The sequence below is a fragment of the Marmota monax genome, unplaced genomic scaffold (assembly GCF_021218885.2).
Source record: "Marmota monax isolate L192 unplaced genomic scaffold, Marmota_monax_Labrador192_F-V1.1 WCK01_AAM20220418_F8-fsc00010, whole genome shotgun sequence".
In the NCBI taxonomy this organism is placed as follows: Eukaryota; Metazoa; Chordata; class Mammalia; order Rodentia; family Sciuridae; genus Marmota; species Marmota monax.
The window spans coordinates 3,955,853-3,982,150 of NW_026692321.1; the positions used below are offsets into that span (position 1 = coordinate 3,955,853).

The following is a 26,298-nucleotide window of genomic DNA, read 5'->3' on the forward strand; positions in this document are numbered from 1 at the left end:
GCCTGCGCGGTAGGACAGAGAGACAAGACCACCATGACCTGAGCCCGCTGTGAAGGCCCTGTCCTTCTGTCAACAGCTTTTGAAAGCTCTTAGGTCAAGGCAGAATGGGTCTAAAATTACAGGACCTGTCGGGGCTGGGGATGTGGCTCACTCAGTTGGTAGTGCTTGCCTCCCAGGTACGGGCCCTGGCTCAATCCCCAGCACCACACACACAGAAATCCTCACAGGACCTGGAGACACACCCCGCCAACATTTGGCCTTCAGTCACCTTTGACAAAGAAGCCCTCAGGGGCCTGCTGACCTCGGGAACATGGGTATCGAGACCCACAGGACATAACTCAAAACTGTCTCCTAGTGGGTCACTTCCTCCATTAGAGTTCTCCAGAGAACAGAATCAGTGGGATACGTGGAGAGGTAGATAAACGCAGGCTTATTACCGAGACTGAGAAGTCCCATGGTCTGCTGTCTGCAAGCTGGAGGCCCAGGAGAGCCTGGAGGCCAGAAGACCCTGGGGTCAGGGGTGTACCTTCCAGATAGAGGCCACAGTATGACTCCCAGAGTGCAGTATGCAAGAACCAGGAGCCCGTATCCCGGGAAGGAGAAGATGGACGTCCCCACTCACACAGAGACATCACCCCACCGACTGTTCCATCAGGTCTTCAACAGATTAGAAGAGGCCCACCCACGCTGAGAAGGCAGATGCTTTTCCTAACCTTGCAGAGGAAACCCACACAGGCACATCCAGAAACGGTGGGCATCCCGGTGAAGTTAAGGCGAACTACAAAATTAACCATCAACTTCTTCTTGTCGCAGCCACGACCCCGAACCTTGAGCACCACAGCTGCCTCCCAAGGGGATTCCTTCACCCACCCTGCATCCAGATCCCTAAATGCTGAGGGGTTCCCCCACCGTGTCTGATACCACAGTCAGGGTGCAGCTTATCACCTAACCAAGACTGGTGTCCAGTCACACCGCTGCTGGACTCTCAGGACACGACCCTTTCAAAAAGCTCCATGTTCCCATGACTGCAGCCAAGAGGCTCCATGCTGAGGCCCTCTCCGGCACCAACAGGCCTGGGGGCCTGAGCAGCACCCTCACCGTGCCACCAGGGACAAGTGAGAGGCTCTGGTGAGGTCCCCAGGCAGATTTGGAGATGAAGTGCTGGAAAACAGAGGTCTTTGCAGGTGGCAGTGCTGGGGCTGAGACGCCCCCCCCCCCACCGCAGGCTTCGCTTCGCCCAGACAGCACAGCCAGACAGGCCAGGTGACACAGGTTCCAGCCTCCTCCCATGTGCAACGGCCTAAGGCCTCTCCTCCCTGCCCCAGCCTGAGCCCCCACCTGCCCTCGCCCAGCCAGGAGGCCTCACGGGAACAAGGCACAGAACAGAGAGCTGCTTCCTCCGCTGAGGTGGCCTCCGGACGCAAGGACACTATGCCCCTGGGCCGTGGGCACCAAACAAGCACATGGCCTCGGCTGGGCCAGCCAGGACTGCAGCCTTCCCAACAGGAATCCCCAGCTCAGCCCTTTCCCTCAGCCCCTCTCCTCTGGGACCCCAGCCCTTCCTCTGGGGTGTGTCTCTGCCATCACAGGTCCACTCCCACTACCTGGAGTCCCCTGTCAGTGCCCCAGGACAGTGGGCTGTCCATTGAGCCAGCAGAGCCCTGCAAACACCCTGGTGCCTCGGGGCCACTGGCTCAGAGGTTCAGAAGTTCTCACCAGATCCCAGTTTAAGAAGAAAAAATCAGACCCGGACCCTGCTGGACATCAGGGCCACTTGCCCAGGTCCCGCAAAGCTTCCTGGGGCACGTTTCACTCCCAGGGTGTGGAGTTCCATGGCATCTCTCTGGGTCTGTCCGCCCCTTGCCGTCTCCGTCACCTTTCATCACAGGCTCATTCCTCCTGCCCCACAGAACTTCTGCCACCAGCAGTCGGCCATTTCCCCTCAGATCGGGGTAGTGTGATTCTCATGGGCAAACGTTACCTGTAAATAGTGACCCCTGACTCGAGTGGGTGAGGGGAGCTTTCTGGAGGAGATGGCCCATGTGCTCCCAGGACATATCCCATCCCACAGAGGAACTTGACGCTGACCTTGGTGTCAGACTTACCCTTCAGGATCCCACTCCTTAGTTGTCCTCCTGAAATCCTGTTTCCCAAGATGCCCCCAAACCCCTCTCTGGGCTTGGCTGAGGGGGGTGTTTTAGGTTAGCTTTTTTGCTGATGTGCCTGAAGGACCCAACCAGCACCACTGTGGAGGAGGAAAGGCCTATTTGGAGGCTCACGGTTTCAGAGGTCTCAGTTCACAGACGTTGCTGGGCTACGGTAAAGCAGAACATCCCCACAGAGAGCGTGGTGGAGGGAAGCAGCTCTCGTGATGGTCAGGAGGCAGAGAGAGACTCCATCTGCCAGATACAAATATACACCCCAAAGCCACACCCCACCGGCCTCCAGTCACCACTCAGTGAATCCCCAGTGGGATCAATTCACTGATTAGATTAAGGCTCTCACAACCTGAGCGTTTCCCCTCTGAACCCTCTGGCATTGTCTCACCCATGAGCTTTTGGGGGGCACCTCACATCCAAACCATAACAGGGCGTCTTCTGGAGTCCAGTCGAGTTGGGCAGCAGTGAGGCTATGTGGCATGTTGCTGCCTTCGTCGTCACCCTCCTAGAGGACAGATGTCAGGTGAGGAACCCCCGGGGACCTACAGATGACAAGTCCCTGTAGAGAGTCGGAGCACATGGAGGGGAAAGCCCCCCACCAACAATCCGGACCTCGGCCCCAGCAAGGCCTCCTGGACTCCAGCTCCCAATCCCCAGCCCTCAGGCCATGCATGCTGGAGGGCTGCTGCTCAGGCCGTGGTGTTTGGGGACGGCCTGCTGTCCGGTGACAGGCGAGCGTCTTGACAAAAGCCCAGAGCATTTCTTGGATTCTGGCTTCCCGGAGTCTGTGTTCTGTGTTTTTGCTTCCCACAATTTATGACCTTCCTAAATCATGCTCACTTCTTCTCCAGAAGTCCATCTTATAATAGCCAACATTCTGTGTGCTGTCGTCTCATTACAGAATGTATTTATTCTTAAATATGCCAGGCAGTAAAGCTAACAGCACTATCAAGTGACCTGGGCTAGAATTTCCAATAGCTGTTCACAGCATTTAACTTCCTATATCTTTGATCTGAGGCAAAAGAAAGTGTGTCAGATATGTGTGCTTATGTGTGCACATGAGTGGGTGTGTGGTTATGCATTGTGTATGTGTGCATGTATGTGTGTTCATGAGTGCAAACGTATTTTTGTATGTGTGTATGTGCATGCAGTTATGTGTGTGTTTGTGTGCATGTGTCTGGGCATGCAGGTGTGTGTGCAAGTAAGCTTGTATGTATGTGCATCAGCCCATGTATGTGTGTGAGTGAATTGTGTGCATGTGTGTGCATGTACATGCCTGAGCACCTGTGAGTGTGTTCCTGTATGTGCAATGCTTGTGTTCACGTGTATGCATGTGTTTGCATTGTGTGCATTTGTGGGCATGTGAGTTATGGCACATGTGTGTGTACATGCTCATGTACATGCATGTGGTGAGCGCATGTGAATTTGTAAGTCTCTGTGTATGTGTGTGCATGTAGGTATATGTGTGAGCATGCGTGTAGTGGGTTTGTGTGTACTTGGTGACTGTGTACCTGTGTGTGCATGTGTATGTGTGCATGTGTTGTATATGTGGGCATGTGTGCCTGTATATGTGGGAATGCATGTGTGCACTTTACGAATGTGTGTGTGTATGTGCTTGTGTGTACGTGTATGTGTTCAGAGCTCTCTGAAGATCTACTTTTGGGAAACTTGTCACATAATCGTAATTTCTTCTTTCTGTTGAGACTTTTACCATCCAGGTGTCTCGGGAGCCCCCCTCATCCGCTGGACCCCTGATTTCAGGGTCAGCCTTCCTGCTGGCTCCTCCCCCATCACCGTTACCAGGTGTTAATAGGGCAACTCACTTGTCTTTCATGTAGTCAAACCCCACAGCCAGCCCTCAAATGCCCATTGAACAGGCTCATGGGTGGGTGCTCTGAGCCTCCCCACCCTCTCCTCCAGCCACACGGCTGTCCTTGGTCCTCCAAACTTGCTCTCAGGTGTGACCACTTTTCTACTCTTCCTACTCCTACACCAACCACAGACCAGCAATCCTGGAGGGTCCCAGGGCGCACAGAAACAAGGGAGAGGACTCACTTGGGACCAGTACTTTTTTCAAACTCATGGTTTACCAACACCAGCAAAACCATCTTAGCACTCAACAACTCATCTCTGGTGTGCTGTTTTGAGTCTTTGTTTGTTTATGTTTTTTGATTGTATCTGGAGATCAAGTGCTAGGCAAGCACTCTACCACTGAGCCATAGCCCCAGCCCAGTAATTCCTTCTTGGTTACCATGGAGACCCCCACCCACCAGACAAAGCATAAATAAATAAAGCAGAGTGCCCACCCTTGAAGAGTCCACCATGAGGGGCAGAAGATGGACACCGCGTGTGGTGAGGAGCTGTACCTGTATGGGGCAGGCCATCAGAGCTAGAGCTGAAGTGACCAGAGGAGCAAAGGCACAGAGGTGTCCTGGGGGAGAGCAGGCTGGGGGGTTTACAGAGAAGGGCACCTTTGAGCAGGTCCTGAACAGAGAGGGTGTTTCCAGGCCGTGGGGTCAGGGGAGACCTGGGAGCCTGGATGGAGGCTGGGCTGTGTGGGGCCCATTTCTGAGGGAGTCTACCCATGTGCTCATCAGGGCATCTGTGCCAAGTGACCCTGGCAGTGCACGGTGCCCAGTGGAGCCCTGAGGTCCCACCAGGGTGAGGTTTGATTGAAAGCGGTGAGGTCTTGAATGCAGAAGCTAAGGGGGATCGAAAAAGAGAAATCATATTCTAATGCAATATTTAAGAAATCAAAATCAAAGCAAAAATCCATGGTGAACAAAATGTCATATTTTAAAATAAAAAAAAAAGGACCCTGCATGCATAGAAACAGAGCAGTCGTGGCGTCACAGGGACATGGGGAGGCGAAGGTCCCAGGGTGGGAAGTTGCAGTTGTACAGGATGAATTAGCCCAGAGACCTAAGGCACAGCAGGAGGACGGGCCAAAGCTACTGCGCCGTGCACGGGAAGTCTGCCAAGACAGCAGACTTCAGGTCCTCTTACCAAAAAGAAAGGTGACCACGTGGGTGTAGGCTGTGTTCACCGGCCTGCAGTGCACCCATTTCACCGTGGGTGTCTATCCAACATCAGCTGTCACCTTAAATGCAGATGCACCAGTCAGGATCCAGAACACCATTCTCCTTTGGCTTTGGGCTCCTTTTCATCATTAAAATGCAGTTTTTAAATGTTCACGCTATGGGTATTTGCATACTTTATAAAATTTTGGTTTTTGTTTTCTTACTGATAATTTCTCTGGGGAAACTGAGGCGGGGAAATGCTCATGAAGACTGGACCCAAAGCCGTTCTTGGTCTCCACAGCCCTCTGCCTGCCCATCGCCTCCACCCTTCCAGAAATTAAAATACTCTTCACTGGATGTTGATTCCCGAGCTGGAGGCTCTCCTTCATACTGAAGACGGCCCGACACCCTTTTCCTCTGCTGCCTAAGGACAAGCCAAACATCCAGGCCACAGGCTGAGCGCCAGCTTGGGACAGCGGATGTGTGCGCATCCTGCAGGAAGCTGAGGTGCTGGGCGGAAAGTCGCCATCGTGAAGGGGGGTGGCCTCTGCGGAAACTGGACAGCGCTGACCTAAGGCTTCCAGGCTTGCTTAGCGAAGGTAGGTGGGACGAGTCTGGTGATCATGGCGTTATTGTACATTTCAAAGGAGAGGGAGGTGGCATTGAATGCCCCAGGACTTTCCCTAAGGGAACAAGCAGGAGTAGGCCAAGTGGCCACTGGTCCCTGGGCAGGTGCCTGCCCTCAGGACAGCCAAGCGCAGTGTCTATGGTTCTCCTTCACAACTGCCCAGCACTGACCTGGGAGCCAGTTCCAGTCAAGGTCCCTTCTTCTCCCATTCTTGACGCCTTCTTTACTTTTCAAGAAAATGGCCATTTTGGATGAGGTTTCTTGCTCTTGGATTTTGGGAGGGGAGGAAGGTACCGTGGATTGAACCCAGAGGCTCTTAACCACCAAGCCTCATCCCCAGCCCGTTTTTATATTTAGAGACGGGGTCTCACTAAGTTGCTTAGGGCCTTGCTAAATTGTTGAGCCTGAATTCAAACGTACAATCCTCCTGCCTTGGCCTCCTGAGCCACTGGGGTTACAGATGGAAGCCACCAAGCCTGGCTCTTGCTCTTGGATATCATCTCTTTGCTTTAAAAGCAAACTTATTTTCAGAGTCAGAGGAAATTTTTCAAATGTCTCATATAAGTTCCGACTTTCGCTAATCTTAAAACTCTCTGTGAGCAATTAAATATTCAAAACGTGTATTTCTGTAAAAGGTTCATCAGCTCAGTCCTGCCAGCCTGAAGGTACCACCAGGGGAACCCAGGGCTGCGGAAAGCCGGGGAGGGGCTGTCTGAGGCATCTCCCCAGAGACCAGGGAACACACCTGCCTGCCTGCGGTTCTTCTTGCACTCTGGGGACCCCAGCGCCACCAGGGCTGGCCACCCCGAGAGCTGCTGCCTTCAGAACCACGGGCTAGCCCAAGCAAGCCAGGAGCCAGGTGTCCCCTGGAAGCCCACAGGTACCCACTGAAGGGGAGCCTATGGAAGGCTCAGAGGAAAGGCTCTGTCTCCCTTCCCTGACCCGAAAGAGGCCCCATCACAGACGGCGGGAGAGAGGACAAAGGCTTGGACAAAAACGCCAGAGGAAAGGTCACTTTTAGTTCCATGGTGTGGTGGGAAGCCTGCGGGCTCACAGGGAGCCCAGAAATCCCACAGCACTCCTGCCGCGCTCCCCCAGTCACCTTGAGCTTCTGTGTCTGCCTCGGGACAAGAGCTGGAGCCCACGGGAGGGGCGACGCCCTCCCTCCTAGGGACGCTGCTTGTCTGTCCCTCCCCATCCTTCCTCCTAGGTGCCCGCCATGCAGGCTCCCGGGAGCTCTCTACAGTGTGAACCTAACCTTGCTACTCACCTGCTCCAAAATGGCCGCTGAGCCTGCAGGAAGCGAGCACCCCGCCTACAGGTGGGCTCCCCGCTCCTGAGTCCACCCTACTGTCTGTCAGAGCAGCCAGACCAAGAGGGTGGGGCTCCTCAGGGCCTCCCTGCACCCCTAGCCCTGTCTCTCCACCTGAGCACCCTCCCAGCGCCCAAAGCGCCAGGTCACAGTGCCCACCTCCAGAGGTCACTGGCTGGGAAAGGGCCGGGTCTGCTGACCCACCAGCATGGCCACAACCCCTCTTAATTCTGCCTCACACCCACCTGCCCCCACAACCCATGTCCAGGAGGTCTTAGTCCCCCTCCCTCTACACTCCAGGCTGGGTGAGCCCCCCTGCCCGGGCTCCCCAACACGCTTGGCCTGCCTGTCTCCTGGACCTCACCTGTCACAAGGCAATGCCATCGTCATCCTCTGCTTGGCTCACAAACCCACCTCCTCTCTCTGTTTCCTGCGCAGCTATCCCAGGTGCTCAAATGGAACTTTCAGGTGAGCACTGTCCGTCGTGGGCCCCGCAAGGCTAGTTCTCCGTCGGGCCTCTTCTTAAAGACATTGACGAGGCACTCACTCCACTGCCGGCCCCCAGGTCTTGGAGGCACTGAATGAAGAATTACCATGGCCCACCTGGCCTCGGCCCTCACTCACCTTCAACCAAAATGGGGCTCTCGACACCGCCACCCACGCACCACGCCCCACCAGCTCTGTGACGCCCCTCCACTCGGACTCTGTCTCTGTGTTTGGTTGGACAGTCGCCACTAGCTTGTTAGAAAACAGCAGAGCTCTGCACGGGGACAGGGTGCAGGTTCTGTGCCTGTCTTTCCCCTGTGTGCCGTGGTCCTGAGCAGAAACGGGGAGGCTGGCCAGGTCCCCCAGCAGGCCTCTGCAGGAAACCCCTCTGCAGGTCAGGGCCACGTCTCTCCTTTAAACAGCTGTCCCTCTGGGCAGCTGGGGAAGAGAGAGAGAAGGTAAAGGGCCACTCAGTTGAGCAATGTGCCACACGCACGCAGTACCTCTACCCCAAATAAAGAAAGCTGATACAGCATGGTGGCAATCACTGCAAGCCATGGAGCCGCTTCCTTCCTGGCCAGCCCCTCTCCACAGGACTCCCGGTGTGCTGCCCCAAAGCTCCATGCTCCCCGACCACCCAGCGCTGGCCCAGGGGAAAAGCCTTGTTCAAGGGCTCTGCCCACCCTGGTATGGGGAAATCAGAGCCTTTTTTTTTAACCCCACACTGTAATTTAGAATTATTGTGCCAAACCGTGTGGATGTTTGCCCACGTTGGCTGAGTGGCAGAATATCCAGGCTGCGTGAAAAGTCAGGTTGCTAAGTCACGCTGAGTCACTGGGCTGCAGAAGCCCTGGGAGGTCCTGAGCAGGCCGGGGCAGGCCGGGGCAGAGCTCCCTGCCCTGGCCAGGAGCACCGGGAAGGCGCGGGGCCACAGCAAGACGGGCCTTTGGGAAGGGGAAGTGGCCTTGACGGACTTCCTAGAGCTCCGCAGGCAGAGGACAGCACACAGAGCTTCAGCAGGTCAACAAACAGGACCCAGGAAACTCCTGGAGAAAAAGTGCAGAGTAGAAAGTCAAAGCGGAAGCCGACCCAATCCCATCCAACACAGGACCGCTGCCTTGGGCTGGGCAAGAACTGCTTCCCTTCCATCCCTGTGACTCCGGAGGCTCAGGCAGGAGGATCACAGTTCAAGGTCAGTTTGGGCAACTTAGGGAGAACCCATCTCAAAAAGAATAAAAATAAATGAATAAAGTAAAAATAAAATATTTGTCCTTTGTTCTAATATTAAGTGAGTTCCATTCAAAAGTGAATGGACTACCGTTCGTCACACTGTTCCAATGGTGGTGTTTTGAATGGGTGGAGAGGTTGATTCTTACAGCTCCTTCAAGGTCCCCCAATGTTAGAGCCTCCATTCTGTCATCAGAGAGTCACTTCCAACACCAGCGACATCTGGTGTGACCAGCGATGGCGAAGATGAGGAAGAGCGGGTGCCGCTCACAACTCGCAGGACGGGGCTCTCACACAGGGTGCGCCAGGAGCCCCCTGGGCATCTCTGTACGCACCACGGCACCTTTCCTCCTCTGCCAGAGCCCAGGCCCCAGAGCGCTCCTCACAGCATGACCCAGCATCGCCCAGGAGCCTGCGAAAAGCTGAGTCCCTTCCCCTGCTCCACACCCAGCCCAGAGGAGCGCCCAGGCCAGGTGGCAACGCTTTTCTCTGGCAGCACCAGCAAAGCAGCAGTCGCCACTGCCTGGGGCCTCCTTTCTCTGCTCCGCTCAGGAATAGCTCTCCCCATATCTGACTGAAGAAAAAGGATGGAAGTGGAGTGACGGAGCTGGAACAGCCTGTGCAACCACAATCTTCTTAGAAACCCCACACTGCCCCCGACGGGTGGGGTGAGCCCAGGGAAGCACCTCACCTTTCACATTCTGTTGTCCTCACCCAAGAATGAGGAGGATCACGATGCCTCCCTCTAGTTTTATTTTGAGCCTTGGATACATCTCACACAACCTGGGAGAATGTAAGTGCTCAGTAAATAAGGTTGCCAGATAAGATGCAGGACACCTATCTGAGTTTTAGATGAACCATGAATAAGAGTCTTAGCATGTGTTCGTACCTGTGTTTTATCTGCTAAATCTAGCATCCTTCTCAGTGTAAGGCTCACTGGGACTTTTTTTTTTTTTAACCAATCTGATAAATCTGTTAAAAAAAAAAAAAACAGGAACTTGTGTTTATTTTGACTAATCCTGGACATTAAGATGACTGGGCACGAGAGGATGTCTCTAATTAAACTTGCAGACTGTAGATACAGAGATTCCACTCTGGAGTCCTGTAGGACTAGAACAACTGAGGAGAAGGACTCCGGGTGTTCCCCAGGTAGTGACTGCGGCCATGTGTGGGCTGGTCCAGAACAGCTGCACATGGTGCAGGATCTGTTGAAGAAAATAAGCGGAAGTGCCTGTGACCGAGTCAGCTGAGGTGACTAAGGATCGTCCACTGCTATGTGGACAAGCCCAGCACCCTGCACACGGACGCCCCAAGAAGTTCATTTCTCACCAGATTTAACATGAGGGTTACCAACTGGCAGGCAGCTCCTATCAGGGACAGGGTTCTTCACATTTTGGTGGCTTGCCATATTCAAGGGAGGTTTCTACGGTGTCTGCACTTGTATACGCCAATCCTGAATACAAGCCAGAACCCTCTGAGGTGGTTTCACAGACCAGGCCTGAGATTTACTCACAACTAGCTCCTGCTTCACTGGTTGGAAAAGAGTTCCTCACCCGGGGACACGGTGACTTTGAGCCGCCTCTTTGTTGCAGGGCTACCCTCTGCAGTAGGGAACGTGGAGCAGGGTGTTCCCTGGTTTCCACTCACTAGATTCCAATAGAGCTCTCTGCCCTCTCCAGTTGTGACAAGCAAAAAGGTCTGCACATGTTACTAGATGTCATCGCCCTGGTTGAAAACCACTGGGGAACTCAGTTCCATGGCCACACCTCACTGCAAAGGAGGCTGGGAAATCCAGGCTCACAGTACGCCGGGAAGGAAGTAAAGCCACTTCAGGGGTCTGCCTGGCTTCTTTCACAGTGACCTTCAGCACGCAGGTTCCTCCTCTGCTGCTGTGGGAACACTGACGTCTGTCTCAGAGCAGTTTCCTCTCAGTGAGAGGCTCCAGGGAGAATGTGAGGGACAGGGCCTTGGACTCAGGTAGGGAAAGGGGATGGAGAAACCACTATTATGCTCAGCAGCATGGGGCGTTTGCAGATAGATGAAGAGTTGTGACCAGGAAGCAGCAGAGGAGAGGATGAATACTTGTGAGTTTCCACTTTGATTTCACAAGCACTTTTAAAGTCAAGAACGAGTGAGTACCTAGGCCCAACTGGGCTGAGAATGGATAGGGCCGCCACCACGTCAGAGAGAGAGGCTTCCTTGAGAACCCTGAGCCACGCAGAAGGGAGAGTGGGAAATGCAGACAGGGGGTATTTGGGTGTATCCCCAGAGAGGAGTTGTCACCTGGAAGCACAATAAAGGGGATTACCCCATCAGCATACATGGCCTACTGGGTGTTCGAAGCAAGAGGAAACATGTAGGAAGCTGTTTTCATAGTCCTTTTATTAACGTTTACATGAGTTAATGAACGTGCAAACAGATCTGATGAAAACTGCTGGCTAGTAAGATAACAAAGTGGGTTTTAAGAGGGGGAAGTCACAGCCTGGAGAGGAGTCAGATCTCACTTCAGGCTGGAAAAGAGGACACGTTTCCCAAGCTCAGAAATTGAAGCCAATGTGACTCTTGGCACCAACAAAATCAAGCTCTGGAGCATCCATCATCCATGCATCCATCCATCCCCGTATTCAGTTAGCATTTATTGAACACCTAAGAGTGTCGGCACTCTCTTAGGAGCTTAGGAAACACCAGTGGATAAAACCAACAAAAACCTCCCACCACCAGGATACTACACTCTTGAGGAAAGAGACAAGGAAAAAACTGGGGAGTCAATTGCCCGGATCACCAGAGGACCAGGGGTGGGCAATGCAAGGTGCCAGGACCACAAATGGGCAATGATTGTGAATCCAGTGGTCCTCGGAGGCCCCACCGAGAAGGTGACAATTGAGCAGACACTTGAAGAAAATAAGGCCTCTTCACCCCCCCCAAGGTGGGTGCCTCATGGCATGGTGGGCTTCGAGAAGCCCAGATTTGTGACATGGCCATTGTGAGACAGACACTGAGAAACCAAAACCATCCAGATGATAACCGTTCCACTCTAGCCACAGGAAGAAATGGGCCCCAGCTCTACCCCAGAACTAGCTGCCTGTATTCCACATGCCGTCCCAAGAGCCTCTCCCTACGACAGATGTGTCAGAAGGTCAACAGGGAGGAGCCAGTCCTCCCAGCTGGCCAGGTCTGAGCCTGCTGGATGCCTGGAAAGTAAAAACGATGTGGGAGCCTGAGAAGCCTACTACCCCTAGGCTAGGGTAGCCTAGGCTAACAGGCACTACTTGCTATCCACTGAGTGGACTCATAGGAAGACAAGGGAGGTTGGGGTATCTGCTACCTCCCAGTGGTGTCAGTCGAGGCTCCAGGGAAAGAGGAGTGTTATCAGGACAGTGATGGCAGACGCCTGCTGCAGTAGAAATTTCAAATAAGTTTCAGTCTCCTGGATAATACCCACCTGTCCGGGTTTCAATTAAAAATTACTCATCATATCAAGAACCAGGAAAAGCTCAACTTGAATGAGAAAAGACCATCAATGGTGGCCAATACTCAGTTGACATGGATGTTGCAATTATCTAACAAGGAAGCCATCATAAAAATCTTTTCATAATTACGAACGTCCTCAGAAAAAAATGAAAAACCAAACTCTCAGCAAAGAAATAGAAGACATAAAGACGATCCAAAAGAAACTTTCAGAACTAAAATATAATAGCTGAAGGAAACTCACTGGATGGGCTCAAGAACAAAGAGGAGGCGGAGGAACTGGTGGACTTAAAGACAGAAAGATGGAAGCCATCCATTTTAAAAAGGAGAAATAGAGAAAACCAACTTTTAAAAATTGAACATAGCCTCACAGATCTGGGGATCTGTGTCACTTGATTGTCACCAAGTGCCAGAAGGGGAAGGGAAGGACTGAAATAGTATGTGAAGACATAATTGCTGAAAATTACCCAAGTTTGGCAAAAAAAAAAGGCAAAGAGAGCCTCAAAGAGAATACACTTAAAGAAATTCACAAGATACATCATAAACTTCTGAAAACGGAGGGCAAAGAAAGCAGGGAGAGAGAAGGACTCTTACCTACAGGGCAAAAGGCAACTGCGACATTTCTCCTCAGCAGTCATGATGGGAGGAAGTTCACAACCTGCCAACTGCGACAAGAAGGGAACTGAAAACTCAGAATTCTATATCCAGCAAAAATATCCTTCAGGACTGAACAAGAAAACAAGCTTTCAAATGCATGAAAACAAAAACCTGTTGCCAACAGACCTACCTTGAAAGAATGTCTAAAGTACACTCTTGAAAAAGAAATTATTTAAAAAAAAAAATGGAACATCAGGAAGGAACAAAGAAGAAAAAAAGCTAAAAAAAATTTAAACTTGTAGGTAAATATAATGGACTTTTCTTGAGTTTCTAAAATGTTCAATTCCTTAAAGGGGTCCAAGTTGGCTCCTTTGTACCAGGTAGATGGCCTAGGGAAAGGCTGTTTCAGGAGGTATTTACATGAAGCTTCTAAGGGAGCCTCCACCCCACCCCAATCAGCCTCTCCTCGGGATGCTGCTCACCAAACCTGCTCAATTTGAATGTGGAGATGTGACCCTGGACTTCATGGTGTGATCCTGCGATTCTTATACACAGGAAGGTTTGAAAAGTCCTAAGATCTGAGTTGACTTTTGGTTAATACAAGGTCAAGCTCCGTCACTCCACTAACTTTGGAGTGAAGTGTTCTACAAAGTGTTCTACAAGTTCCTAGGCTGAGCGATCTAGCCATGCAGGGTTGCAATGAATTTCAGATTTTAAAAAATCAATACTCCCCCTCCAATCAAATTCCCACACCTCCTCATCCTGTTTGGGGTTGTTCTAGGAAATGTGGGCTGGAGCCCAAGCAACCACAGAGGGCAGGGGTCTGTTATTCATCCATGCTTCAGTTTCTTCCGTGAAACGGGGGCAGCACCTGCCTTTCCAACCTCTTTGGGTCAAGTGAAAAACAAGGTGAGCTGTGCACCCGCTGGTAAAAGATCGCTCTTACTCGCTGTGAATGTTCAAACTGAGTAAAGAGGCCCTGGCAAAGGGTCCTTTTTTCTTTGAAAGAGAATGTCTATGTTCTTCATTCACATTCCGAGAAGGAGGAGAGCAGATTAAAGTTACACAGGGTTTAATTCCCTGGCTCCTCCAGACTCCCGCTGAAGGGCAGCTCCAGTGTCTAAACAGGCGAGGCCAGGTTTGGGACCCCACCGAGAGGAACATAGGCTTCTTACAGAGCCGATTCAAATCTCCAACCCATGCTCAAGGCTCTCCTTCACGAGCCATGTCCAAGTCGCTCTCCGAGTCCCCAGCGGTCACCTCCCTAAAGATGTAGCCCACGTCCAGTCCTTTCCCACAAAATGGGGAGCAGTGACACAAGACAGGCGTGTGGCAGGGGGGCTTGCTGGGATGACATGCATGCGGAGGGAGAGATTTAGAAATTGCCACTTCTGGGAGTGAAAGCCTAAAAGACGGGAAAGGAAAGGAAGGTTTAGCTTAAACTTGAAGACACAAGCAGCTCTGGCGTCGCCTGAGTGTGTGCCACCATTGCCCAGGGCGATGGGACTGGCCTCTGGGATTAGCAAAGGGCAGTATCCGTGGCGTCGCAGGCGCAGGTTGCGCTTCCGCAGAGCACCACCGGGTCGCGGGACCTGGAGTGCAGGGGTGCGTGGGGGTGGCACCCCTGCAGGCTGCGCACGTGGGGCGGTGCGGGCCGGCGGGTTCCTTCCCACTGAAGTCATGGACTTGGCCGACTGCGGCCGGGCAGGCGCGCAAAAGTGGCTTGGGCCAAAGCGCGGGGAGGGCGGGGGGGGGGGGGCGAGTGGCGCGCACAATGTGTTTCTTGTTAGGGACTCGCAGGCCGGGACTCTGGGTTTTGCTTTTGGTGCCGCATTACAGTTTTAAGATGCAGTTTGATTCCGGACAAGCCCGCCCCTGTCGTTGGCTGCTGCGGATTCCCACGGACGCTGGTGGGCAGACCTGGCGGCTTGGGCGCTGCACTCCCCGCGCACAACGGGCGGCGGCCAGGGGTCCGGGCGATGACCCGGGCTCCCCGCGGTGGCCGAACCCCCGCGACGCACGCCTCCGGGCGGCGCAGACTCTGCGACGCCAGCCCCGCTCCCGCCAGCTCTCGGGCGGCCTGAGATTGTTTTCCAAGACCTTATCTCTCACTCGAGTTAATTTTCTTTTTTAATTTGGTGACCGGAACAAAAGGCACAGGAAAATCCTTTGTGAAAGCCAAACAGAACCACAAATCGGTGCACTTCACAGCATCTGTAACAAAATATTTTGCAGTACTGGTAGTTAAATCGGCCCCTTCACCAAACTTCCCAAACATTGCTTTCTTTGAACCGAGCTGAAAAGTGATCCCCCTAAAAGGGGATCAGACTGTTGTCATCAATTGGATTTGCTACGGCGTTTTACCTGGGGCTCTAGAGAGCTCTGGGCAAATAGGACCAAGGGGGAATCCTACAAGGAATTAGGGCCAGGATCGTGGCAGGGCGGGGGAAGGAACGGCTGTTAAGCCATTGTAGTAGCCGCAGCCCTTTGCTAATGCCGTTTATTAGCTGTGTGAGACAAGAAGTGTAAGAGGTTAGGCAGGTCTTCAGAATACCCAAAGGGAGAAAAATAAACATCCTCTTGTTTGCTTTTCGTGGCTTTTCTCATTTTCCCCCCTGCGCGTTGCCCTTATGGAAGGCTGATTTAAACCCAAATTCGGTTATCTGGTTTCAGGGTAAAGGCTCCCTCTTGCCAAGGTATTAAATAAACAAGTAAAGCAAAAAACTCGAATCCTTATGCAATCCAGATGCTGTTTCCTCGAAAACCACAACAAACTCTGCGAAACCAGATAACAGGACAGGCCAGTTGTGCGTCGTCGTCGTCCCCCCCCCCCGCCCCTTTCCGTTTTTAGGGCCAGCAGAGGACATTTATGTTCAGGAACTCCTCTCCAGGGCAGACGATAAATAATTGCTACCAACACTCTGAACTGCAGATGAGCACCCTTGAGGGATCCGGATGCCATAAACTGTCCGGGAATGTTGGCATCTGGTTCTTAAAATGGAACTTTCCCTGGAGATAAAGCCGGGACCGAGGAGGCGTCTGCGTCTGCAGGCTGACTCGGGAGCTTCTGGCCTCTTGATGCTCTCAGTCGAAAATGAAGCATTATAAAGGGGCTCAGTCTGGTCCCTGCTTTGTAGTGGTAATGAGGACGCAAATGCGGGCACGCTGAGGCTCCGAGGAGCCGAGGACGGGGGCTGCACATCCTCCCGCCTCCCCAGGGGCAGCGGGGGGCCTTCTGGAAAAGTCTAATGGTGTTTTTTCTTTCTTTCTTTCGTAACCTCCCAGTATTCCAAAGAGGGAGGCAGTAGGACAGTGGGCGGCGGGGTGGGGGTCCTTCAAAGGTATTTTTAGGAGTCCGGGATCAAAGCCATCCCGGCAAAGACCGAGAAGAACCAGAGGGATAAATAAATCTCGCCCAGAGCTGAGACAGTGACCTTCTTCCCATCCACCCTTCCCTCGTGCCAGACCCACCCGGAATGCCTCGGTTGCAAAAACAAATGAAATAAAGCAAAACCTTTTGCTTTGGCAACCTCTAAGCCACATTGCGCCTCCTTTTGCGAAAGGACGATTTCTTTCTTCTCCCTCTCCCGGTTTTTTCCTCGCCCCGCCCGCCTGCCTTTTCTTTTCTCTCGGCCCTCCTTCCTTCCCCCAAATCACTCGAAACTTAAGACGTGCACAGGCTGCAGGTGCGCGCGGGCCGGCGGCCGGGCCGGGCGAGCCTAGGACGCCCGGGCCTCGCAGGCATTGATCAGCTGGGCGCGCGCGCTGAGTGACGGCGCGGTTGCCATGGCAGCCGCCTGAGCGGCGCCGCGAGGACAAGGCGGCAGGGCGGCGTGAATGGGCGGCGTCACGCGCCTGGCGCCAGAGAGTCTGCTCCGGGGCTCCGGCTCCGGCCCCTCCGCGGCCTGGCCCGCGCGCCGCCGCCGCCGCCGCTGCCGCCAATTCATCACCTGTCAGGGATCACTCGGGGGGTCACGGGCGGAATGGACACAGCTGTGAGAACAAAACCGGGGGAAGAAAGGCGAGCGCTCCCAATTGCGCCAGATGTGCAGAGAGGACCTTGAGACTCGCCCCCGCCCCGCCGGCTCCTCCGCCCCCCGTGGCATCACGCGGGGACCACAGCCAGGGCGGCCGGGCCGCGGCGGCCCAGAGCTGCTTCTGATTACCGCGAGCGGCCTGGACGCGGTGGGGGCGCCGGCGGGGCCTGGAACGGAGGCTGAGTGAGGGAGCAAGCCCGGGACCCAGGCTCAGGGAACTTCCAGAGCAGGTCTGTTGCTTTAAATGGGGGGTGACCCAGTGGGTAAGCCAGGGGGGGCAGCCTCGCCACCCCCCGCCGGAAGCCCTTCACACCTTCCCACCACCCACGGATCCAGCCCTTCCTGCAGCTGGGTCCTTCTCGCAGCTGGGACCATTTGAACTTTAGAGCCCTCAAATGCAAACCCACATAGACACCAATTGGCAAGTTTTTTCATGCCTTTTTAAGCCACCCCGAAAGTGCTTCAACCCGCTTTCCCCACGAAAACATAATTTTAAAGGTTGATTTCGTCTTGGGCTTGCTGAGACAGACATACTATCATTCAGGCATTTTTCAATCATTAACTTATACAGCTTCATAATCTCCTTAAAATGATCTTTAAATGAATGTTAAACTGGGTAGCATGCCAATAAAATCGAATTCAACACAGCCGAGCAGACTGGACTCCGACATGACAGCTAAAGAAAGAAACACCAGAAAACTTTCACCATATTTAGCAATTTTACTACATCAGGGTACAAAAATGATCATGCGAGAAGGCACTGCCTGAATCAACTCTGCAAGTGCGTAAAGTAATACCGCACAATGCTCATTACCATCAGCCCAGAGCCTCACTGTTGGGATAATGAGGCTGGCACGGATGTTAACATACGGTGTCCTTGGAAAAAGCTAGGAATGCGTCAGTATCGCGGAGCTGCAATGTCCAAGAATCATAAGTAATAATTTGAGAATCCCAAAGATGTTTGTTTACATTGGCTATTATTGTAAAATAGTCAAAGTATAACATCATGAACCAAAATAGTGTCAAAACAAAATCTGTTCCACTGTGGCACGTATGTGACAGAAACACATGCACACAAAGTACATCAAAAGGCTCGAACTGTGGGGGGGACTTGGGTAGTAAATCACTTCCAGACTTAATATCAGAGGCAACGTTAATCGAACGCTGTCAGGAACAGAATTGCAGGCTAGGCTTTCAGGACCTCTGAAGGCACTCAGCAGCTCTCTCCGTGGGTAGGAATCCTCCACCTTCATCCTCCAAAGTGAGGTGGCCACCAAATCTGCCTCCCAAGAGAGAAGCCCTGGGGCACATGGCTGTCACGTGGAGGTTAGAGACCGCCTGGCCCACCAGCTGAGGAATTAATCATTAATTGAAGCAAGAAATACCGTTTCCCTATTATTAGGCTTTGCTTCTAGTCGCCAGTTCAGCCTCCTTCCTCTTTCTGAAATGCAGAGGACAGGGAGATTGAAACAAAAAGTAAGCAAGATACAAATATTACGTTTTCTGGGGGTTTCTAGTTTATTGTTTTCTAGAGGAATACGATTTTTGTGGTCCTAAGTTGAGCTAGAATTATGTGTGAATTAAAATATTTGAATCAATAGTATGAATGTTTTTTAACTCGACTGAAAGACTATGTTTTTAAGGATTTACAGCCAAACGAACCAACCCTGAAAACCCATCTAGTACCAGTACTCAAAAGATTCCAATCCTCATAATAACATAATTTTCTTTAAAAATAAGTGTTAAGATGTCAGTGGGCTAAAGGCCACCTACCGGGGCCTTGTGAAATCTCCAAGGGTGAAAGGTTTCTTGGGGCACACCCCAGAGTTTTAGAAATACTGTAGGTGCTGGAATGTGACATCAGGAATCACTGCATGTGCATAATTAATCACATTACTTTGCCACCTACACTGAAGGGCATAGACCCACAGCCTTTCAAGGGCAGTGTATGTAAATGTACTTTCAATATGCAAATTCTGCTAATGATTTCCGATTAATAGGATCATTATAATAGTCTTGCCTCGTTCTTGGAAAAAAAAAAAAAAACCTAAGTATCAAGCCCCTCACAGCTCCTCAGAGGTCAGGGCAAGGTTAGGCTTGGTTTCCAATAAGTACTCATTTTACTGAGTTTCCAATAGTGCTTACCCAGTTGCTCCAGCTTGCAAAATCCCACACTAAACCCGTCCTTTAATGCATGCATGGGTGTTTTTTCTTAAACATAGCTTTCCTCATCCTAAAAGACGGAACTCACTCTACAAATGTGACTTTTCAGTGGCACACTCATTTGCGTTTTCTCTTTCTGAACTGCTTGCTGTCTTTCTCGGGACGTTATCCCGTGGGCTGCAGTGAACGGTGACTTTCCCCAGGCTGTGCTGAACTTGCCCTAGTCGTTCCGACTTTGGGGCTGCTGAAATCTCCAAGGTGTGAAAGGCTTCTAGGGCACACCCCGGAGCGAGCGTCCAGTCGGGCATTTGGAATGAGAATGACGGGCGCCGTTCCGAGCCCGGGGTCTGCCCCCTCCTCCCGCCCGGCGTTTACAGTACTCTATTTACCAGCCCAGCTGGGCTCGCGCCCGCCCCGCCCACCCCGCGGGGATTGGCTGCGAACGCGGAAGGACCGAGCGCTCGCCCCGCGCCCGCGCCCGCCAATGGGAGCGCTCGCTCAGTCTGATGGACTCGCCGCCTTCCGCCAATGGAGACGAAGGGAAGACCGAGCGTGTGGCCCCGGCGAGGGCGGATAAAAGCCGCCCCGCCGGGCTCGCGCTTCATTCTGAGCAGATCCTGGTGCCGAGCGCAGCCAGCTCAGCAGGCGGCGGCGGCGGCCTGAGCTCCAGGGCAGCCCGCTCCCTCCCGGTCTCTCCTTCCACTGCGGTCAGCATGAAAGCCTTCAGTCCAGTGAGGTCCGTTAGGAAAAACAGTCTGTCAGACCACAGCCTGGGCATCTCCCGGAGCAAAACCCCGGTGGACGACCCGATGAGCCTGCTGTACAACATGAACGACTGTTACTCCAAGCTCAAGGAGCTGGTGCCCAGCATCCCCCAGAACAAGAAGGTGAGCAAGATGGAAATCCTGCAGCACGTCATCGACTACATCTTGGACCTGCAGATCGCCCTGGACTCGCACCCCACTATTGTTAGCCTGCACCACCAGAGACCGGGACAGAACCAGGCGTCCAGGACGCCGCTGACCACCCTAAACACGGACATCAGCATCCTGTCCTTGCAGGTAAGACTGCCCCTGATGCCCTCTCTCTGCCGCCCCACACTCCAGCGATCGTCAGGGCTGTCACTAGTCGGTCCATTGTCAAGACCGTGACTTACACATGAGCTAATTAACTTTATTTTCTCAAAAATTGCTCTAGATCGAGCCGTGTGTGAAATCGCTAATAAGTTCTGACATGTTAATGCATGAGTCTGAATTGTAGCATAAACGTGTTTAAGGGAACTTGCTGTTCTGTGGAGTACTTTAATGATAATAATTTTAATACGAGATCCTTTCTCCTTAAGATTGTCTAACCTCGTGCCTTTTATCCTTTTCCTCTCCAGGCTTCTGAATTCCCTTCTGAGTTAATGTCAAATGACAGCAAAGCACTCTGTGGCTGAATAAATGGTGAGTGTTGCTTGTGCCTCTTAATGTGTGTGTGTGTGTGTGTGTGTTGTGTGCTCGCACAAGTGCATGCGTTTTTTGTAATTTGCTTGGGCCATGTTGCTTGTGTATCTCCAAAATGTTTGATTTAGTAAACCCATGTTTATTCCACTGTGTGAAGGGCACTACCTTTTCTCGCCAGATGTGAAGGGGCTTGTCACTCTGCTTCCTCAAGATCACAGAACATTTTCCTTAGAAAAGAAAAGAAAAAAATGACGCCAGTAACTTACCTTGGCGGTGGCTAAGGAGTGTCTATTGGCTTTTGTAGCGAATGCAATGCCCTGGTTCTTCCCACTATTCTCCAGTACTATGAGGTACTAACCTCCACTGTAATTAATCTTATCGCCACAAATTCCATAGTGATCCTCCTTCCCTAAAACTGCAGTTCTCTGGGATTCTCTGGACTAGCTGAGGACTGCTACCCTGTGCCTTAGCCCCTTTGCTTTGGGATCGCAGACTTCCCTATCTGTTAACTAAAGGGCTGTTTTCAATCAAATAATTGTTACAAGAAGCAGACTGGCGCCTGTGAACACTGCTGTTGGAGATCCAAATAGGAGATTGGGTTGGGAAGTTTTTCCCTTGAGTCTCTGCTATTTTCATGTTTAATTTGTGCTGTCTTGAGGCCCAGTGTGTGCATTGCATCTGGACGCCAGGGTTTGCCCAATCTCCCAGTGTTTGGTTAAATGTTCAAACTGTGGCTTCCTCGGCGCCAGTCTGCCGGCCTCTGCCCTTGGGTTACATTCTCCTAAACATGCCTTTCTCTCCCGATCTTTTGCAGGTGTTCATGACTTTTTTTTTTTCTTTTTATTCTTTTTTTTTTCTTTTTGCACAACAGCAACAACAAATCCACAGGATCTCTTAAGGCGATGAACTTATTTTTCAACCATTTCACCAGGAGGACAAATTGAATGGACCTTTTTAAAAAGAAAAACAAATGGAAGGAAAACTAAGAATGATCATCTTCCCAGGGTGTTCTCTGTCCTGGACTGTGATATTCGTTATTTATGAAAAAGACTTTTAAATGCCCTTTCTGCAGTTGGAAGGTTTTCTTTATATACTATTCCCACCATGGGGAGCGAAAACGTTAAAATCACAAGGAATTGCCCAATCTAAGCAGACTTTGCCTTTTTTCAAAGGTGGAGCGTGAATACCAGAAGGAGTCAGTATTCAGTTACTTAAATGAAGTCTTTTGGTCAGAAATTACCTTTTTGACGCAAGCCTACTGAATGCTGTGTATATATTTATACATAAATATCTATATATATTGAGTGAAACCTTGTGAACTCTTTAATTAGAGTTTTCTTGTATAGTGGCAGAGATGTATATTTCTGCATTAAAAAAAGTGTAATGATGTACTTATTCATGCTAAACTTTTTATAAAAGTTTAGTTGTAAACTTAACCCTTTTATACAAAATAAATCAAGTGTGTTTATTGAATGGTGATTGCCTGCTTTATTTCAGAGGACCAGTGCTTTGATTTTTATTATGCTATGTTATAACTGAACCCAAATAAATACAAGTTCAAATTTATGTAGACTGTATTAAGATTATAATAAAATGTGTCTGAAGTCAATACCTGAATTCTGAATTATTTTTAAGGTCTCTTGCTCTGTCCGTGGCTGTTCTCACTCTCATCATTTGATCGAACCCCTTCTTCCTCTGCTGCTCACACCTGGGGACTTGCGTGCAGAGAATGTCCTTATCACATGTGTGATCAGTTCCAGCACCTTGGAGCAAAGGATTGCTGCTACTGTTTAGGAGAATTGATGGGTACTGGGAAGGCGGTACACCCAAAAGTTTTCAGTTAGTCCTCAAGGGACAACTTGATTCTGTGCTGTGGGGTAGAATTTAAGAATGAGTTGTGGGCCGTGGCTCCTACGGGTTAGGTCACCCAAATGTGGGATCTAGGGAGACAGTAGGTGTGAAGGCCCCTCGGAATAGGTGAAAGTGCTCCTTCCTCCGAAAGCATCCGCTCCCCGGAATTGGGGGTCTCACTGTTTGCCGGTGGGAATTCGGCTGCACCCCGGCCCTGCAGTCAGCAGCCTCCTTGGGCCTCCCCTGGCCCTCTACCTGTAGCTCACCCAGGCTGGGCCGGCTTCTTTCCCAGACTGACAACTTAAAGCGCCCTTCACCCTTCGCTGCCGCCCTGGACCGTAACGGAAGGAGGGTGGGGAGAGAAAGGCCGTCCAAGTCAGGGAAGTGGACCGCGGCTGTTCCCTCCCCGCTCGGGTGGCGACATTGGGACCTTCGAGTATGTATGAAACTCTGGTAGGTGATTAGAACCCGCGTGTTTATGTTCCGTCCCGCGGCGAAACGACTGGGGGCGGGGGGTCTGGAAGGCTGGTGCGAGGAGGACACCTGGGGAAGGAAGCGGCGGGTCCAGGGCCGGGGTGTACGATCTCACCTGGAGCCACTTTCTCGCCCGAGCAGGTGTTTGGGTGGCGCCACCGAGTCTACCCGGCGGCGTTGGCGTTTCCTGGCCCCTGACACCGAATCCATCACTGCGGGGGAGGGGAGCGGCGGCCAGGGCCTCGCCGCGCTCGGGACCGGCCGGCGGGCGGCTGCGGGCCACCGGGGCTCGGACCCCGCGCCGTACCGCACCGCGGGGTGATCGGGGTGATCGTGGTTGGCAGTCACACCCCAGGGAAGCGGGCTGTGGCCGCCGCACCTGGGCAGCGGGGCCAGGGCCCATGTAGGCCGCCCTCTAGACCGGTCACCTGCGATCCCGCCACCTGTCGCCAGCTGCTGGCCCAGCACGACCCGCCACCCTGCGCGCTGGGGCCCTGCGGGACGGGCGCAAGAAGTGCGAAGACAGGTCGCTGCCGGGCCCCCTGTCCTTTCCTCCGGGCCGGAGGCAGACGCCAGCCCCTCGTCGCCCCCGTCCTCGGGGACCCGCGCATAGTCGGCTCGAACCGATGGAGTCAGTTCGCGGCCGGGAGCCTAGAACTCGGGGCCTCGGGGCCGCGGGGCGGGGCGGGCGCCGGACACAGTTTGCAGCGCTTGGACCACGACCTAGAGTTGCGCAGCCGAGGACAAGCGGCACCTTTGGGGGCACTCTCCTGCGCGGAGCTCGCACGCCCTTCAAGGGTCGCTCAGTGGAGGCCGGGCGCCACCTGCTGGCCGGCGTGAGGACCGCGGCTCGCCGCTCTGTCCTGGTGGGCCTCGGGGCCTGGGCGCTGCGACCCAGGAACACGGCGGGGCGAGCGCCAGGGCAATGCAACTTCCAAAACTGACACGGTCGCGGAAGGTCGCGTCTCTAGCGCGTGGACAGTCATTTCCACCTGCCGCTCTCATCTTTTTACCACCTCAGAACCGGGGTGGGACCCCCTTGGCAAATTCACACCCACTAGTGACACTAGATGCTGTCCTGGATTTTGAAAAAAGTTCAGACAGGATGCTGGACCTTAAAGAGATGGACATTGGAGCGTGGGGGTAGATAAACTGCGGTCAGAAGAAGGCAGGCCAGGTCGCTTTCCCTTCTCTTCCCTTAAGTTTGTATCTAATCTTTTTTCTCAGGTTTTTCATGACATTAACCAGAATCTCCAATGTTTGTTATTGGAATGGGGGTGAGCGGGCGCCCTTTTCTTATTCTAAATCTTAATGAAAATATGTCAGTTTTTCTCCGTGTGGGGAAAAACATACATTTGTTTATTGAATTTGGGGAGAACCCTTCAATTGCTAGGTTGGTTTGGGGTTGAGAATTTTACATTATAATTTGAGGGTGAATTTAGTAAAATTATTTTACTGCATTTGTCAATATTACTTGTCTCTGATAGATTACACTGATTTTTCTGCTGCTAAGACATTTATGAAAGAATTCTTACTTGAACATGATGTAGTATTACTTTTTATGTCCATTTTGGATTCTATTCCAATTATTTTATATGAATTTTAGAAATGAACTGATTTATTTTCTTGAACTGTCCTTATCTGGATTTAGAATGAAAATCACACTAACCTCAAAGAATAAATGTATAAGTCAGTTTACATTTGTTTTTAGTTTTTGAAGCCATGGCTAACTCCTTAGAAGTAAGCAGATGTGTAGTCTCTTCATTTTATAGAGACTGTACTCAGATATACAGTGAGGGATCCATTGCATACTGCCAGGTAGTAGACAAACTAACTCAGTCCCCAGCTGTTTCCAGAATGTAGGAGGAGTTTCCACATACAGGGCAAAGATGTGGAATCTTATAGAAAACAGTACTCTTGTCAATAGCCAGCTGCTTTGTAAGAGCTTTTGAAACTCAAGGATAGTCATGTATGTATGGGCCCTCCACAGTTAGGGGCACAGCCCTGGACTATCCAAATCTCCTTTAGCTTGACCCACCACACATTATTCCAGTTGCTGATGAATTTCGCTGCTAGAGAAGGTGCTCCAGGATTTGGGTGTCTTTCTGGATGAAAGATGCCTGGACTTCACCTGGACCTTGGATGTCTTTGTTTCATCATAAAGAAAATTTCGGCCAAAGGAAACAAGATAAGCTGAGAAGACAAGCAGCAGGCATTTGGTTTAGTGCCAACCACTGAAGCAGGCACATGGACAGTACCACCCAGGGTTGCAAGAGGAAGGGGATTTTCCAGAGGATACACATAAAGAGACAAAAGAGAGTCATGAGTGAGCAGAGTGCACAGAATTTGTGGCAGTCCTGGGCGAGGATGCTGCACTCAGTAAAGGGGACTTTGGCAAACAGGAATCAGGGTCAAGATTTTGCAACCTTGTGGAACAGGGATTCGAACTGAGACCACCAACAGGACCTCTGAAGGTCTGAGATCTCAATTATAGACTAGGAGGAAGAACCTCACCCACAGGAAGATGGTAAGGAATTCAATATCCTGAGCGCAGGGTAGGAACAAAAAGGCCTCTTTTCAAATTTATAACCGTAGATCTGCCCTTATGGTGGATGGAGATGCAAATATATACTACTTACTGGTTTAGAGAAATTCCTTTAATGGTAAATTAACATAAAAATGGGTTTCTGACTGGTGACAAAGCTCCCTGGAGAGAAATGTCCTCACTCCAGGCCACACAGAATGCTCACAGTCAATGGCTGAGGGACAATGATTTACAATTCAAAACCTAACAGACAATGGAAACAAGTTACAGTGTAAGAGAATCAGTAGATACAATGGAGCGAAAGATTAGAAGTCAAAGAACTACAAAGACTCTAAGAGCAACAAAAATGAGTAGAGAAATTAAACAAAACAAAAAAGGTCACAAGGTACTATGTAAAAAGAATAGGAAGATTTGGAAATGAATAAAGTAGAAGTGATATAATTTTTGAAATTAAAAATTCAATGAAAATGTTAAAACTCAGTTTAAAGGGCTGGAATTGTGGCTGATTAGTAGAGTGCTTGCATAGCGTGGGTGAGGCACTGAGTTTGATCCTCAGCATGACATAAAAATAAATAAAGGTATTGTGTCCATCTACAACTATTTTAAAAAGTTTGAAAACTACTGAAGAGAGAATTAATGAACTGGAAAAGGCTTCTGAGAAAATTACCCAGAATACAGCACAGAAAAATAACAGAAAGTTATCACATGTAAGAGGTCAAAGAGAAAGGCACAAAGGATAGGAAGAGGAGGGCTAACACATGAGGCAGATTTTGCCCAAGGTCTCAGCAACAGAAGGGCGTTCATCACAGCTAGCAACTTGATCGATGGACACTCCGCTCTTAAAAGCTCTTAGTCAAGCTAATACTCCACAGCAAGACCACACAAG

General features: G+C 51.4%; 1 protein-coding gene across 2 annotated transcripts; it reads left to right on the forward strand.

Moving 5' to 3' along the window:
• The first annotated feature begins 19,689 nt into the window (after nt 1-19,689).
• Id2 (inhibitor of DNA binding 2) lies at nt 19,690-22,015 on the forward strand. 2 transcript variants are annotated; one of them, XM_046441202.2, is made up of 3 exons: nt 19,690-20,158; nt 20,479-20,542; nt 21,357-22,015. In XM_046441202.2, exons 1-2 carry the CDS (start codon nt 19,811-19,813, stop codon nt 20,533-20,535), a joined length of 405 nt encoding a protein of 134 aa, XP_046297158.1. In that variant the 5' UTR covers nt 19,690-19,810; the 3' UTR covers nt 20,536-20,542; nt 21,357-22,015. The 2 variants fall into 2 exon arrangements, with proteins under 2 accessions (XP_046297158.1, XP_046297157.1); XM_046441201.2 differs by having other exon boundaries at nt 19,691-20,158; nt 21,414-22,015.
• Nucleotides 22,016-26,298: the final 4,283 nt, after the last annotated feature.

What these genes read in the sequence shown, in the direction of transcription:
- Id2 (XM_046441202.2), top strand. Translation starts at nt 19,811, where the DNA reads ATGAAAGCCTTCAGTCCAGTGAGGTCCGTTAGGAAAAACAGTCTGTCA. An exon ending in TCAGCATCCTGTCCTTGCAG is followed by an intron (nt 20,159 to 20,478) that starts GTAAGACTGCCC and finishes TTTCCTCTCCAG; the next exon opens with GCTTCTGAATTCCCTTCTGA.